The 17,829-nt window shown below is 44.5% G+C and overlaps 1 protein-coding gene across 2 annotated transcripts in view; it reads right to left on the reverse strand.

Annotated features, from left to right (window-relative positions):
• Positions 1–17,829, reverse strand: part of LOC121287454 (probable phospholipid-transporting ATPase IIA) — a 213,141-nt gene that overhangs the window by 125,245 nt on the left and 70,067 nt on the right. For both annotated transcript variants that reach the window (XM_041205352.1, XM_041205351.1), the window contains 4 exons: positions 15,053–15,104; positions 13,405–13,499; positions 5,287–5,367; positions 4,285–4,360 (listed from right to left, as the gene is read on the reverse strand). In XM_041205352.1, coding sequence (XP_041061286.1) covers positions 4,285–4,360; positions 5,287–5,367; positions 13,405–13,499; positions 15,053–15,104 — 304 coding nt within the window. The remainder of the gene's footprint in view (positions 1–4,284; positions 4,361–5,286; positions 5,368–13,404; positions 13,500–15,052; positions 15,105–17,829) is intronic.

Consider the following 17,829-nt stretch of genomic DNA (forward strand, 5'->3'; position numbering starts at 1 on the left):
CCTCGTCCCTTTTAGATAGCTGTGCACCATGCACATGCGCATCTTTAATCAAACATACACATGCACAGAGATAAAAACAAAAAACTACGGATGCTGGAAATCCAAAACAAAAACAGAAATACCTGGCAAAAACTCAGCAGGTCTGGCAGCATCAGCGGAGAAGGACAAAGTTGACATTTCAAGTCCTCATGACCTTTCAACAGAACTAAGTAAAAATAGGAGAGGGGTGAAATATAAGCTGGTTTAAGGTGGGGGGGTGGGTGGTGATTGTAGGGAAAAGCAAGCAGTGATAGGAGCAGATAACCAAAATATGTCACAGACAAAAGAACAAAGAGGTGTTGAAGGTGGTGATATTATCAAAAGAATGTGCTAATTAAGAATGAATAGCAGGTCACGCAAGGTACAGATAGCTCTAGTGGGAGTGGGGTGAAGTAAGACTAAAAGGGCATAAAAGGTATAGATCTAAAAATAATGGAAATAGGTGGGAAAAGAAAAATCTATATAAATTACTGGAAAAAACAAAAGGGAGGGGGAAGAAACAGAAAGGGGTTGGGGATGGAGGAGGGAGTTCAAGATCTAAAGTTGTTGAACTCAATATTCAGTCCGGAAGGCTGTAAAGTGCCTAGTCGGAAGGTGAGGTGCTGTTCCTCCAGTTTGCGTTGAGCTTCACTGGAACAATGCAGCAAGCCAAGGACAGACATGTGGGCAGGAGAGCAGGGTGGTGTGTTAAAATGGCAAGCCACAGGGAGGTCTGGGTCATTCTTGCAGACAAACTGAAGGTGTTCTGCAAAGCAGTCGCCCAGTCTGCATTTGATCTCTCCAATGTAGAGGAGGCCGCATTGGGAGCAGCGAATGCAGTAGACTAAGTTGAGGGAAATACAGGTGAAATGCTGCTTCACTTGAAAAGAGTGTTTGGGCCCTTGGACAGTGAGGAGAGAGGAAGTGAAGGGGCAGGTGTTGCATATTTTATGTATGCATGGGGAGGTGCCGTAGGTGGGGGTTGAGGAGTAGGGGGTGATGGAGGAGTGGACCAGGGTGTCATGGAGGGAACATTCCCTACGGAATGCCACCGGGGGGGGTGAAGGAAAGATGTGTTTGGTGGTGGCATCATGCTGGAGTTGGCAGAAATGGCAGAGGATGATCCTTTGAATGCGGAGGCTGGTGGGGTGAGAAGTGAGGACAAGGGGGACCCTATCATGTTTCTGGGAGGGAGAAGGCGTGAGGCCAGATGCGCGGGAGATGGGCCGGACACGGTTGAGGGCCCTGTCAACGACCGTGGGTGGAAAACCTCGGTTAAGGAAGAAGGAGGAAATGTCAGAGGAATTGTTTTTGAAGGTAGCATCATCAGAACAGATGCGACGGAGGCGAAGGAACTGAGAGAATGGGATGGAGTCCTTACAGGAAGCGGGGTGTGAGGAGCTGTAGTCGAGGTAGCTGTGGGAGGCGGTAGGCTTGTAATGGATATTGGTGGATAGTCTATCACCAGAAATTGAGACAGAGAGGTCAAGGAAGGGAAGGGAAGTGTCAGAGATGGACCATGTGGAAATGATGGAGGGGTGGAGATTGAAAGCAAAATTAATAAATTTTTCCAGGTCACGACGAGAGCATGAAGCAGCACCGTAGTAATCATCGATGTACCGGAGAAAGAGTTGTGGGAGGGGGCTGGAGTAGGACTGGAATAAGGAATGTTCCACATTCCCCATAAGAAGACAGGCATAGCTGGGGCCCATGCGGGTACCCATAGCCACACCTTTTATTTGGAGGAAGTGAGAGGAGTTGAAGGAGAAATTGTTCAGTGTGAGAACAAGTTCAGCCAGACGGAGGAGAGTAGTGGTGGATGGGGATTGTTCGGGCCTCTGTTCGAGGAAGAAGCTAAGGGCCCTCAGACCATCCTGGTGGGGGATGGAGGTGTAGAGGGATTGGACGTCCATGGTGAAGAGGAAGCTGTTGGGGCCAGGGAACTGGAAATTGTTGATGTGACGTAAGGTCTCAGAGGAATTACGGATGTAGGTGGGAAGGGACTGGACAAGGGAAGAGAGAAGGGAGTCAAGATAACGAGAAATGAGTTCCGTGGGGCAGGAAAAGGCTGACACGATCGGTCTGCCGGAACAGTCCTGTTTGTGGATTTTGGGTAGGAGGTAGAAGCGGGCTGTCCGAGGTTGGGCGACTATCGGGTTGGAAGCTGTGGGAGGAAGATCTCCAGAGGAGATGAGGTCATTGACAGTCCTGGAAACAATGGCTTGATGTTCAGTGGTGGGGTCATGGTCCAGGGAGAGGTAGGAGGAAGTGTCTGCAAGTTGACGCTCAGCCTCCGTGAGGTAGAGGTCATTGCACCAGACTTGTCCCTACAACCACCACACCCCCTCCCCACTTCTCTCCCCCAACCTTAAACCAGCTTATATTTCACCCCTCTCCTATTTTTACTTAGTTTTGTTGAAGGGTCATGAGGACTCGAAACGTCAACTTTGTTCTTCTCCACCGATGCTGACAGACCTGCTGAGTTTTTCCAGGTATTTCTGTTTTTGTTTTATACAAATGCACAGACCGTTTGTTGCACTGTACATTATGTTCCGGATTGCTGCACGGTTGCACATCCGCGCTACAAAGAGGAGAAACTTATTACTACATTAAAGAGAAACAGGGTTAGAAATGCATTTACCTAGATTTTTGTGCATGGGGGTTGCCATTTTTGACTTGCGCACACCCATTCACATGGAGGTGGGCAGCACACAAAATGTGTGTAACCCAGGAGACCTTAAGGGTCACTCTCAGAAGGGAGTGGGAGCACATAGCCAGAAAAATTAACTCCTGTGTCTCAGCCCAATGACCTGGCAGCAGTGCCACAAGAGGTCTAATGACCAGCAATGAATAACCTTCACATGAAATCTCCTGCCCACTGGAATGCCAGCCTCCCACGCTACTCAATACACAACACCTCCATCACTCACCCAGCAGCACGCCCTGGCACACTGGACTGATGAGCACTTGAAACGCCATAGCATACAGGGCTATGGGCCAAGAGCTGGAAAATGGGATTAAAATACATTGGTGCTTGATGGCTGGCACAGACATGATGGGCCAAAGGGCCTGTTTCTGTGCTGTATAACCCTATGACTCTATGAAGCCTAATATTTAGAGACTCCACCTTCCCCTCACACACTGACAAATGTTGTCAGCCTCACACCCACATTTTGCTGTCTCGGCACAACTCCAGCTATTTAGCTGCAACAAGAACATTACCTAAACATAGTGCGACACAATCGCTGACATTCTGCCCTCTCTCTTGTAGGACTAGGTGGCACACAGTCGAAAGGAGGAGAGCAGAGCCTGTGGGGACCAAGGGTGCCTGCATCTTCTGAGATCTACAGAGGAGGTGGCTCTCTACATCATGGTGCCAGCTGTGACAGAGCTCATGGCATCTGCTGTCACTGAGAAAATTGGGGCTGACAGCATGTTCCTACATAATGCCCCTTTTCAACTCTTACCTTATCCTCACCCTGCTATCCATCATGATGAGAAAGCTACTGATGGTGTGACCATGAATCTCCTGCTTCCCACCCCATTTCCTCTGTACCTCACAATAACCTTCCCCTTCTGAGTTTCTACTTACAGACACCCATGGACATCCATCTGCCCAGCTGCAGTAGTACCAGGAGGAGGAAAGGGAGAAACAGCACTGATAAAGAGGCTCCTTCACCTGCCAGTGCTTCATGCTCCTCTTACATGTCTGAACAACACAGGCATTGCCCAGACTTGGGATCCTGGTGTCACATCAGCCAGCTGGGCTGTGTGATACCTAGATAGCAGCAAAACAATGTGTTTTGGTGCGCAGAGGCCAGATAAACTTACATGTGCACATCTCCAAGGACACTGCATGGACTATGCAGACAACAGTCGGAAGAGCAGCCTGTCCTGTGAAGTTCAGGTAGGCCTTCATATTGTATTTAGAAGTGACGCTACACAAACACATTTTGCAGCCACGATCTTCCTGAAACCATCTGACAAACCGTTCTTTGCTTTTGGAAGGAAATAAAACATGCACTTTGCACACAGTGACAAATTCTTACTTAATTCAGCAGGTCAAACAAACTAAACAAACAATAAAAAGTCTGCAATGGATGTTGTCATGAAGGTGACTTCTCCTGAAATGCCCATTTACTACTTAGCAAGGCCTAATCAATAGTAAGCAGTCAAGAGGTTTACAGGAATGCTTTGAAAAGTTGGAAAATGAGGAACCGATGGGCTTCTTTTCTGTTCCTCAAGGGAAAGAGAAAATCACCTTACCAGAAGCAATGACAGTACTGGCCCACAATGTATTCTCGATGCTCAAACTCTCATTAATTGGCGGGTCACTATCCTCCTAAAACATACAAAATGAAGAATTATTCTTCCAATTTAAATAGGTGCAGTATCTCAAAGGTTCACTGCTCCCTAACTGCCAACAAAAATTCTAAATATTATCACATCAACCTGCAAATTAAAGCAATATATTTTTCAATATGAATGAATTCAGCCAGAGTGCCACTCCTGCTATCTCATCAAGTGGCCATGTTTATTGTGTGCTAGCTAAGCAACTGTTCTCTGCCATCAAATCCCAAGCACTAGTGAGGACAACTGGCTCACTCGTGTAGTTCACTCTAGCAGAACAAGCCAAGTTAGTGAAGCACTCCTGCTTTCCCCATGACTGAGAGGCAAAAACCAAATGGACTAGAAGAATTTTCAGTCTGTGCGGAGTCAGCTGTTCGTAACAGGATGATACTGTGACCACGGTAATTGTCTTCAGGGCCTTGGGTTGGAAAAGGAGAAATCTGAAGGATTCCCATTCCTGATCTGTATCCAGCAATCTCTGTTCAAACTGCATACATTGTACTATTGGGAGAGAAAGGCTTTTGTTACAGCTACGATGCATTCTCCTGTGGTTGAATAAGCAACCCACATTCCCTTGAAGCTCTCTCATGAATAATGGTCACTTGGGCGAGGCTTCAGAGGCTGATCTATCTCCATGGAACAATACGCCAGGAAGTAGCCAGCACCTTCAGGGGACAATGGGAGAAATGTTGAGGGGAAAAAAGTAGTAATAAGCGTGAAAGCAAGTTTTACCATTCCCCAAAGATTGATATATACATGTTTACACAAAAAATAAAACAAATTAAAAAGACTCTCAGAATCAAATCTTTTAAAAATGGGATGGCAATAACACAATATCTAGGATAACATTGCCAAATACTGAATTATTTTCAACCTCTACATGGAACATTTTCTTCTCAGTCGCCAATGCAAACTCACCCGAGTGAAAGTCCCAATAAAACTGTGAATGTCAAGGTTTGGTTCTTCTGCATAAACATAAGATCGTGTTTGTAGCAGATCCTGTGGGTAAAAATGAAAACAGAGTAAGGGCAACATGTGTGCCATAGTCTGACAGATGCTGAGTGATGATAACCTGACACCAGTCTCATCCACAGGAAACCAGCACAGGCAGGTTTTTTTTTTGGTCAACTACTCAATAATAAATGCGTTGTCTATTTACATACAAATCATTTTCCTGAGCCTTTACAAGATTTATTGATGTTTGTTAGAAAAACCACAGTTAGAAAAACCACAGGTTGACCACTTTTGGGAATTTCCTGATACTCATTAAGCACATGAAGTCAGAGTGATTGCATGTCTAGATTTGTATGTGTGCAAATTTTGAATATCCATGGATAACTTCTCTTAATTGTACAGTCACTCCCATGCATGAATCTGCAACCTTGAGATTTTTTAGTTACGCACACTAATAACTATTTACAGGAAAGCACTGTCCTTGGGACGTAATAATACAACCCCCACCCACACCATACAGACTGAATAATGGGTATCTTGGGGATCCAAACAGACCTTCCAAGTGATCCATAAAGCAGGGTTGGCCCTACAGGTGAGCAAGATGGGCGACCACCCAAGGCATCGTGGTCAAGAATAGGCAAAGGAGCAGTGGTTGAAGACATGCTCCGCTCCCCCCAGGCTCCTGCTCTCCCCCGCTCCTCTACTGCTCTTTCCAAACACTGCTCCCCCTTTGCCCCTGCCTCTTCATGCTCTGCTTTCCCGGGCTTCCCTCTGTGCCCCTACCTTTCTGGGGTACTTCTTTCTCCATGCTCCCACTCTCCCTCAGCTTCCCAGTGCTTTCTCTGTGCTCCTGCCCGCTCTATGCTTCTCTTCTCCCACTGCTCCCCTTGTGCTCTGCCCATGTTCGTACCCTCTCTGTGCTGCTGCCAAGGACAGACAGACTGCAGTGAGAAACAGACACACCCACCTCATTGACATTTGTAAGTAAATACCTGTTTTCTTAAAAGCATTATTAAAACGCTCTTTACTTGCAGCACTTTCATATTTTTTTATATAGTATTATAATGGAATTGGGGAAGGTTGCCCATGATTACTAACCCATTAATAAAGGGGTCTGACAACCAAAGATCTTTCAGAACCACTGATCCAGTTATTGCAAACTGGTCTTTGTGTAATAGTACAAAATAATGAATACAATATTTCTAAAATCAGTAAGTTGTCTTGTTTGATTTAAATAAATTAACTTGTAGTAAGCCTCTTTCATTCTAAACCTTAAAAACTTGATAAAAGTTTGCACTCAACTTTCTGTTTAAAAACTTGACTCTCTTACTCATTGTTTCTCCATCTTGATTTGTGTACATATAGAGTTTTGGAAGAGCGTGCATTTACCACTATTGCCTCTCTGGCAAATAAATCCTAAATAAGAACATTGAGTTCTGTTCATGTAAGCAGTTTGAGATACATGCAAAGTAATGGCAGCAGTGAATTGAACTTAATGTGGCTCACAAGCTTCCATGTTGTGTACCTAAGGAGCTATAACCTATTAATCTTGTATTCCAAACTTGGTGCAATTTAAAGAGGTCGAACATATAGCTATTCTAAAATATAATTAATTCCCACACACAATAAATATATACACTGCCTTCTGAAAACTGAGATTATAAAGATAAGGTTAGAGGCAGGGCAGTGCAATACCGCAAAGATCTCGCGTTTCTCCAGGCACGTTCATATTTGAACAGAGGCTTTGGCAGAGTAGCACAATTTCAAAGCACAGTTCTCCATCCGTTCGTTTTTACTATACCTGTGCACTGTCCCCTGGGGATATCATTCAGAGCCAACCTGGATGTAAGTTCTGTGCAGGAGTGGTATTGTGAGGTTGGGAAACCTGATAGAACAGATTTCCCAAATGTCCTGTAGAAATTAGCTGCTGGGAGTCTTTGGGCTGGATTGGGCTGAGCATGTTTTCAGCAGGGCAGGCACCTAAAATAGGGCAGATGCCAACACCACCACCTTCCTGCTGACCCCCGAGCTCACCCCCATAATGGGGGTAGGGGTGGTTTGGGCAGGTGCCAAAATCAGCATTTCACCTGCCATATTTAAATAAATAAATAAATAAATAAAGATCAATTGAGCTTGATATTAAGCCAATTCATCCCAATAATCTGCTGTCCATGGACTATCAGCAGCAGCAGAATTGCACAAAATCACATTCTGTAACCTCATGGCCCGGCATATCCCCCACTTTACCATTACCATCAAGCTAGGGGGTCAACCCTGGTTCAATGAAGAATGCAGAAGGGCATGCCAGGAACAGCACCAAGTATACCTAAAAGGGGAGGTGGTGGCATAGTGGTTTTGTTGCTGGACTAGTATTCCAGAGACCCAGGGTAATGCTCTGGGGAACAGGGTTTGCATCTCACCATGGCAGATGGTTAAACTTGAATTCAATAAAAATCTGGAATTAAAAGTCTAATGATGATCATGAAACTATTGTTGATTATTGTAAAAACCCATCTGGTTCACTAATGTCCTTTAAGGAAGGAAATCTGTTGTCCTTACCTGGTCTGGCCTACATGTGAATCCAGACCCACAGCAATGTGGTTGACTCTTAAAAATGCCCTCTAAAGGAGGGCAATTAGGGATGGGCAATAAATGCTAGCCTAGCCAGTGACACCCACATGCCATAAATGGATTTTTAAAAAATGAGGCATCAACCTGAAGCTACAACTCAGGACTATTTGCACGCCAAACAACGAAAGCATTAAGAGATAGACAGAACTAAGTGACTCCACAACCAATGGATCAGATCTAAGCTCTGGAGTCCTGCCACATCCAGTCACGAACGGTAGTGGACAATTAAACAACTCATTGAAGGAAGAGGCTCCACAAACATCCCCACCCTCAATGATGGGGGAGCCCTGCAAAAGATAAGGCTGAAGCATTTGCAACAATCTTCAGCCAGAAGTGCCGTGTGGATGGTCCATCTCGACCTTCTCCAGAAGGCCCCAGCATCACAGATGCCAGTCTTCAGCCAATTCAATTCGCTCAAAGTGATATAAGAAACGGTTGAAGATGCTGGATACTGCAAAGGCTATGGGCCCTGACAACATTCCAGCAATAATGCTGAAGACTTGTGGTCCAGAACTTGCTGTGCCCCAGTCAAGCTGTTCCAGTACAGCTGCAACACTGGCATCTATCCAGCAATGTGGAAAATTGCCTAGGCATGTCCTGTACACAAAAAAACAGGACAAATGCAACCTGATCAATTGCTAGCCCATCAGTCTACTTTCCATCATCAGTAAAGTGATGGAAAGGGTAACTAACAGTGCTATCAAGCAGCACTTTCTTGAGCAACAATCTGCTCATTGATGCTCAGTTTGGGTTCCGCCAGGGTTACTCAGCTTCTCACCTCATTACAGCCTTGGTTCAAACATGGACAAAGGAGCTGAACTCCAAAGGTGAGGTGACAGTGACTGCCCTTGACATCAAGGCAGCATTTGACCGAGTGTGGCAGCAAGGAGCCCTAGCAAAAGTGGTGTAAAGGAGAATTGGGGGAAAACTCTCTGCTGGTTGGAGTCATATCTTGCACAAAAGAAGATGGTTGCAGTTGTTGGAGGTCAGTCATCTCAGCACCAGGACATCATTGCAGGAGTTCCTCAGGGTAGAGTCCTAGGCCCAACCATCTTCAGCTGCATCAGCAATGACCTTCCTTCCATCAGTAAGTCAGAAGTGGGGATGTTCACTGATGATTGATTGATGTTCAGCACCATTCGCGACTCCTCAGATACTGAAGCAGTCCATGTCCAAATGCAGCAAGACCTGGACAATATCCAGGCTTGGGCTAACAAGTGGCAAGTAACATTCGTGCCTCACAAGTGCCAGGCAATGACCATCTTCAACAAGAGAGAATCTAACCATTCTCCCTTGACATTCAATGGAATTACCATCACTGAATCTCCCATTATCAACATCCTGAAGGTTACCATTGACCAGAAACTGAACTGGACAAGTCATATTAATGCTGTGGTTACAAGAGCAGGTCAGAGGCTGGGAACCCTGCGATGAGTAACTCACCTCCTGACTCTCCAAAGCCTATCCCCCTTCTACAAGTCAGGAGTGTGATGGAATACTTTCCAATTGCTTGGATGAGTGCAGCTCCAACAACAGTCAAGAAGCTCGGCACCATTCAGGACAAAGCAAGCCACTTGATTGGCACCACAACCACAAACATTCACTCCCACCACCATCAGCACACAGTGGCAGCAGTGTGTACCATCTACAAGATGCACTGTAGGAACTCACCAAAGCTCCTTAAGCAGAACCTTCCAAATGCATGACGCTACCATCCAGAAGGACAAGGGCAGCAGACAGATGGGAATACCACCACCTGGAAGTTCCCTCCAAGCCATTTCCTGACTTGGAAATATATCGCCGTTCCTTCACTGTCGCTGGGTCAAAATCTCAGAACTCCCTCCCTAACAATACGTACGTACACCACATGGACTGCAGCAGTTCAAGAAGGCAGCTCACCACCACCTTCTCAAGGGCAATTAGGGATGGGCAATAACTGCTGGCCCAACCAGCAAAGCCCACATCCCATGAATGAATAAAAACAAAATAATATGACTGACAGAGGCAACTGGCCAGGAGTGGGTAGCCCATTTTTTGAAAAAACTTTCTTAAAATGGTGGGAAAGAAGGGATGGGTACTATCTTTGGGGGGTGCCCTTTGCACATTGAGTGGCAGCCCCCCCTAAGGTAGTATTCCCTCTTTCTTCCTTCCTGCCTGTTCTGTGAAACACACCAGCCGCACACCCCTCCCTGCCCAAAGTTTCCCTGTACAAGACATGGGGCAGAATTTTGTCCTTGACAAGTGGGCGGGCCCCACCGGCTCAGCAGCGGGCGGGCAGCTGATCGCCGCCGCCAAAATGGGCCCCACTGCCATTTTAAGTGGGCGGGCCACCCGACGGGAAGCGCTACGCGCTTCCTGTGGGGGGTGGGGGGGGGGGTGGGATTCCCCAACTGTCAAAACGCGCTCTTTCGCGCAATGCGCACAAAAAAGCGTACTGCTCCCTGAGGCAAAGTCCTGTCTCAGGGAGATCGCTGAAAGTTTTATAAACTTAAAAAATAGAAAAATAAAAAAACTTATTAACATGCCTCCCTTATGCGACAATGTCACACGAGATGGGACATGTTAATAAATATCACAAAGTTTATTAAATTTTTTTAAAACAGACATGAAACCTCATCCCGCCAGTGGATGAGGTTTCATGTTTTTTCAGAAGACCACTGGGGCTTCTGGCCTGCCCGCCAGCCTTAAGGTTAGACGGGCTTAATTATCCTGTCAATGGCATCAATTGGCCATTGACAAGTCAGCGGGCAGACAGCTGATCGTGCTGTCCCCCCCGCCTTCCTGAATATTTAAATGGGGCGCGATGACGTCGGGTATTCCCCCCCAAAGTCATCCTGTGTCATTTTCGCTTCGGCGAGCAGGCCCCGCCCCTAACTCACCAACGGAAAAATTCTGCCCATGGACTAATCTTTCTCTAGGATCCATGGGCCTGTTCGCAGTCCTGGTAGCTCACATTAATGCACTCTTGGTGCTGTCAGGACTGCTGGAGTTGCCAGCCAATCTGGTTGGTCGGCAGCTCCCGAGGCTAGGACTTCCTCCCCAGTGAGGGGCGGAAGTCCCAATGTCAGCCATTTTAACCTGCTTGCAGCACGTTATGGTGCCGGACAGGCCAGTGTCCAGTGAGTTGGCACCATGCCAACTCTGTTTCCAGGGGAGAGGGCAAGCTATCCAATCCCACCCACCCCGTAATACATTGCTCTTTATATGCAATTCCCACCCAGGCTCAGCTGGGGTTCTTTCGGCCAACAAGCCTACTTGACAGGACTGAAGCATACAAGAGTTGGTAGTTGGGGGAGTGAGAGAGATCACAGGGCAAGAATGGGTTTGGGTCCAATGATGGTGGTTGGGGAGGTGGGATTCAGATGGTTTTTGGGGAAGAGATTGGTTGTCATGAGGAACAGAGCAGACAGATTGCGGGGTGGGCAGTGGTTGTTTGATAAGTTTGTTGGGCTTTGAGGAAATGCTCCTGCTCCGCCAGGCCCACAAGCAGATATGTAACAGCACTTAGCTTATAGATTAGGGCTCTCTCCTCTCTTTTAAGCTGCTGAGTTTCCTGAGGCCTAGGAAACCCAGGCATCTGGGACTAAACCCAGAATCACTACTAAAATAAAGGGGTTTGCATCCTCATTATATTTAAATAATTAACCCACTTCCCACAAAAAGGTTGCTTATCCACCTAATGTCCCACCTCTGTGCAAAACCAGAAGTGGGAAGCTTCAAGTTGAGTTGGTTTTCTATTTCAGAATTTTTGCATTTTAACCTCTGACAACACCAACCCATCATTTTTGGGAGTCAAAATTCAACCCAGAGCATACAGCAGAAACTCTCCATCACCTCTTTCGACACATTCACTACACCTGCTTACCTGACATCTAGTTTCAGACAAGCTGCAAGTTCCGCCAGTTAAATTATTGAAAAAGGATTAAAGCCATCCTCTTCAGTCACAAATTTTGTATTCACCCCCACTGATGCCATTCCCTCCCTGGCCACTATCTCAGTTTGAACCATACATTTGAAAGTCAGCACCATATGTGATCCCAAGTTGAGATTCTGACTCCATATCCTCTTCACCACAAGGATGCTTACTTTCACCTCTGCAAGGTCATCCATCTCTGTTCTGACTCAACCAATTTATTGCTAAAACTCGCATTTATGCTTTGCCACCTTGAGAATCGACTACTTTAATACTCTCTTGGCTGATCTCCTACCCTTTGTTAACTTCAGTTCATCCAAAATTCTGCTATCTATACTCTATTCCACACCAATCCCATTCACCTACCACTCCAAGCCTTACTGACGTATATTGGTTCTCTGTCTCCAGTTTCCCTGTCTCAAAATTAAAGTCCTCATCTTCATGCTTAAATTCCTCGGAAGACTTGCCGTTCCCCCTCTTACACATATAATCCTCCAGCACGCTCTATTCCTCTCACTTGGGTCTCTTTAAAGGCATCCTTTCTCCTTTCACCCACCAGTGCCTCAGATGCTGAGGCCCACACACTGGAATTTTGTTTCTAAGCCCTGCCAGCTCCTTCTTTTAAGGCCCTTCATAAAATCTACCACTTGAACTTTTTCATCATCCTCCTAATGCATCAGTTTTTGACTTATCATTGTTATTGCAGTTGTTCAAGAGGTACTGATCTCCACACTGTGATAGAGTTCAATGGGGACAGTTCACAGCCTGATGCCTCCTCAAAGTAGCCATTACTTATGCACATGCATGAGGCTTGACATTGAGTGGGTAACGACTATAGGCGGCATCACAGATCAGCCCAATTCTGGCTCTCTCACTCACACACGCTTCAAGCAGAGGTCACTGGGCATCAATAAAAGACAGACTTCCCGAGTTTCCTCTCCTTAACAGAGGCACTCCGGTTAATGGTGGCACCCCAACAGCTACCGCAGCTGAGGTCAGTTACTTCAGCATAGGCTCATGATCAACCTGTGGTTATGCAACTTCAACTACTCACTATCGTTAATCCCTCAGGAAATGGGGGGAGGGGCAGGTGGAGGGGGAAGCAGTCAGTTCTTTCCAGCAGAAACTGAAAAGCTCCCTGGTAAGCAGGCAAAATCATTTTTAAAAAGTTTTAAAACACCTAAATTATAAGGGGAGCTTTGGATCAACAGCAGTTTTGCTGCTGCTAATGTGATGTCAATATAGAAGAACACTGGCATTTCAAGGTATTCTCACTTGCTCCAATATCTAATCATATAGTTTATGTGGCACCAAAAAGTGTAAAAATCTCAGTGCTGCACTGGTGGAAAAATAACAGCAGCTTTAATGAAAGAACAAAGCGCAGATGTTATGATATTATTTGTCTTTGAGGAGGGAGAGCAACTGTGGGGACAGAAAAAAGACCAGCAACTACTATGCGACAAGAGGTGGGATTCTGCAGGCCATCTTCCAGTCAGAACTTTTCAAACCACAATCCCAGTTGTTTCTTCAATACTTACAGCTGCTATGGGTAATCTCTGAGTACAGCCAACAGGCAAACGCATCTTCCAGTCAGTCTCACCATCCAACTGATCTGTACGAATAAAACAGGAACCTGGACAACAGAAGGAAGGGAGACAATCTCACATGTACAAGCCATGGGCAAACAATACTGATGCATTAATGCCACCACTAAGAAGGTAGGAAAGTACAGCAAGTGGCTTTTAGCTTCATCCAAGTTAACTTGGAGAATGCAAAAACAAGTTGAAATGACAGAGCTTCAATTATTGTCTGCTAACTAGAACAGCACTGATAGATGAATGTCTTATTTTCCAAATCAACATTACAAAAACTTGATCAAACAATTAACTGAATTGTTCAATTTCCACTTGTAAATCATAGTTCGTAGGTTTCAGAATTGGTAGTAATGTAACCCAGACCCACCCAAGGCACACATCTTACGTGAGTGCCAGCTGAGACAATCAACATTAAAACTAAATGTCACCCCATGAACTGGCCAATATATTCTTCCCCCTATTGGTCTTTGTAGCCACTTCAAGAAGTGTACAGGAATTTTTAGAAGATCTAATTTAGAACTGGTTTGCCCTAATTAGCTCCACTCCTCGGGTTCAATTAACAAGGTCAAGTTACAACATTAGACTGCAGAGCAAGAGCAGCACTCTCAATGAACATGTTATTTTTCAGAACAGCATTGTGGTGCAGCCAAACAATTCTGAATTAATTGTACCACCTATTGTTTGACAGGCACTCCAATCAGTGACGTAGCAGTACACTTAAACTGGTTGTGCCTCTATTGGATTTGAAGGGGGATGCTGATTGAGATCAGCACTGTGAAGACTGCTGCCAAGGGCACTGGAGGTCAGGACATGATGCTTTTGGCACTTACCTCTACAGCTGGCCATGAGTGGGGAGTGGGGAGTGAGGGGGAGGGGGTTGTGGATGGGTGCAGTCATGGTTCCTGATAAGGAACATTTTTGACCAGCTGTTTGAGTCTGTTGCAGGTCTTGGAGCTGGAGTCATAAACATAGCTTTGAATTAGCAAATCAGCCAATAGATCAGTTGTCACCTTGACAGCTGATCTTGCCTATTTGAGTTGAACAATGAAGATGTGTGAAGAATAAGTGCTAAGAGCTCAAACGTCTTCCAGCTTGCTATTATCTGGGACCTTCCAGGGTCTAAATGGCTCAAATATTCTGAATAAGCTCAATGACCTATTGCCAGGGTGGGGGCAGGGGATCACCTCTGTTTTTTTTAAAAGCCCATTTGCAGCTGCTCTCTGTCACACTGGTCACTGTTCACTTGTTACACTTCCATAAACTCAGCCACTGGGAATTATGTAGGCACATCAAACAATGAAAAATTGATTGAAAAATACAATGATTGTACAAACAAAGAATTGCACTATTTTTCCAGAACTGAGACATTTTAAACACCATTACCAAGGTTGCAATTGATTATACTGAATTATTACTTATTAGATATGCAGACTGGATTGACTGCAGAGTGGAACCATTAATGTCTCAACTTGCACAGTATCAGAATTGTGACCATGTGGCTATTTAAACAAAGCAGCTTTGTCATACTCAAGGGAGGCAGTTGAAAGGGAATCTTTTTAAAATTTAAATCAATTACCCTTAACTCACTTACCACTTTTGTCTGATGTTCGGAGGAAGATCATGTCAGCAGGTACCCGCTGATTCTATAGAAAATGAAAATCAGGAAACAACCAATATAACAGAATTTACCAAATGATTCCCAAATGAGGAAATTACCAACAAGATTTCACTTTTTGTAACTTTTACTTTAACACAAATCAGAGCCAACACAAATTAAATATGAATTAACAGGAAAATGATACTTTAAATTGAAAAGTAGATGACTTTAAGTTGTCAACACAACAAAGGTACAACTTGCCCAAACTCAAGCACCTATATCACTTCCCACACATATACGCCACCACATGCAGTTCCAAAGTTCTCTAACTTAGCGTCCAGTGTAGGATCTCTCACTTTCCCACTCAATCGATTGGGCTTTTGAGTTGTGTGTTCAACAGCAGCTGTATCCTATCCAAGGCCCCAGAGGCAGTTAACATCAACAAAGCACACATCTACAGACCCTCCCTCCGTCAGGTTACATCAGTCCTGATGGTGTAGATTGAGAGTTTCTCCCAAATTCCTATTGGTTCATTGGTTTATCATCACCATAGCCTAAGTGGGGCCATTGGCATCATCTTGCTCCTTCTCTGGCTTTCTTCAAGCCTCCCTCAATCCACATCTCAATGTTATCCAGCCATCCAATATTTTCTCCTTCCTCTTCTGTTTTTACCCTCAATTTCCTCTTCATTCCCAACTTAGCTGTCTCTTTCTCTCTTTTTAATTTTACTTAGCAACTTTTTTCAATCCTGACCTTCTAGTCTTGATCTAACCCACTCCTTTGTCTTTTTGTCCACCCAACTGATTCGGAGCATCCTCCACCATACTCATATTTCAAAAGCTGTTATCTCCCTTTCATCTTTTTTCCCCAACATTTGCATCCATAGAGTGCAGCATTCCACATTTGTGACTGCACTAGGCTTTTTCAGCTTCATGCTGATGCTTTTAGACTTCCAGGCACTAGTTAAGTCACTGGTCACACCTCTTGCCATAGCTAATCTACCCTGGATTTCATTCTTGGGTGTAACTTTGGCATTTATTATTGAGCCAGAGTCTTTATTGGATTTACTCATAAGTATCCTGTATTTAAGGTCCTTAATTCTGGGCATATCACAAGTGAAAATATCCATTCTACACCTGCCCTCCGAAACTCCTTCATAATGCTAAGGACCTCTATCAGGTCACTTTTCAGTTTTCTCCTTTCCTGAGAAAAGAGCCATAGCCTATTCAGTCCTTCCTGATGTTTGTACCTTCTTAGTTCTGGTATCATCCTTGTAAAACATTTTTGCACTTTCTCCAGTGCTAGATATCCCTTTTGTATAATGGAGGCCCAGAGCTCTGCACAGTACTCAAAACAGGGTCAAACCAAGGTTCCATATAAGTTTAACATAACTTCTCAACTTGTAAATGCAATATCTCACACTTATCAATATTGAACCTCATTTGCCATTTCTATACTTATTCTGCAAGTCGGTTAGTCTTCTTGTACTTAACATAGTTTTTGCCAATAACTAACTATACCCTCCAAATTGGCAAATGTTAATATTGTATATTAACTGCAAATTTTAATATTGTATTTCCAATTCCCAAGTCCAAATTATTTATGTAAGTTTTTGTTAAAAAAATACAAAATATGGATTTTTTATTCAATATGGAGACATTTGCCATTCAGCAAATATAAAATAGCTTTTTCAAGACCAGTGAGGCTCTTTAGTAGTTAATATGAATAGTTGTTTGGTAGTACAGAACTTGAGTATTGCTGAAAAAAGAGCCATTTTGTTGGAGCTTTTCGTCTAACACTCATCAGGACAATCGCAAGAATATCAATATCAGGGAAAGCAACAACTTTATACTATATGAGAAGGGAGTGCTGATTGGTTGGCAAATGGACTCTGATTGGTACAGGCATTGCCATGGAGAATGCACCAGTTAATGGTGACTGACAGTTAACTGCCAAGCATTGTTTGAAATTTAAGCCAGGCAGCTTGCCTCTGATTGGTCAAGGCTTTGCCCTGAGGAATGTTTGTGGCAAATGCCACTCATGGTGCTACCACCACTAGCAAGATGCTGCATCAAGTCAAAAAGACATTCTGCCCATCTTACAAATGAGTAATGTGATATATGAATTCAGTGCCAGCGTGATGCTAGGTGTGTAGGCCACATGTCCCAAAGATTGGTGGATCATATCAAACAGCATATCCCTTCCACTGTTTGCAATTGGCAAGGTACAGACAGTACTCAGCCAGCCCGTACTTGCAAAACTCAAAACACAGTGTCCAACATTAGATGTGATTCCGCGATTGGACAACATTTGCTAAATAATCCTCACTGTGATAAAAATTACGCTGACAACCAATTTAAGATTGTCAGTCAGGCTCGCAACGTGGCGCATTTGCGTGTACTGGAAGCTACATATATTAATACACAGAGCCCTGTTCTTAGCAGACAGAAAGAACAAGTACACAGATTGCTCCTGTTTCAGCTAAACAAAATAAGTGATGGCCACTCGCTGGTTCATTCCTCAGAGCAATGCCTTGACCAATTAGAGTCAAGCTGCCTGGCTTAAATTTCAAACAATGCTTGGCAGTTAGCTGTCAGCCACCATTAACTGGTGTATTTTCCATGGCAACACCTCTACCAATCAGCACTCTCTTCTTATACAGTATAAAGTTGGTGCTTCCCCTGACATGGGTATTCTTGTGATTGTCCAGATGAGTACAACACGAAAATCTTTAACAAAATGTCTCCTTTTTCAGCAATACTCAAATAATT

The sequence above is a fragment of the Carcharodon carcharias genome, chromosome 14, assembly GCF_017639515.1.
Source record: "Carcharodon carcharias isolate sCarCar2 chromosome 14, sCarCar2.pri, whole genome shotgun sequence".
Taxonomy (NCBI): Eukaryota; Metazoa; Chordata; class Chondrichthyes; order Lamniformes; family Lamnidae; genus Carcharodon; species Carcharodon carcharias.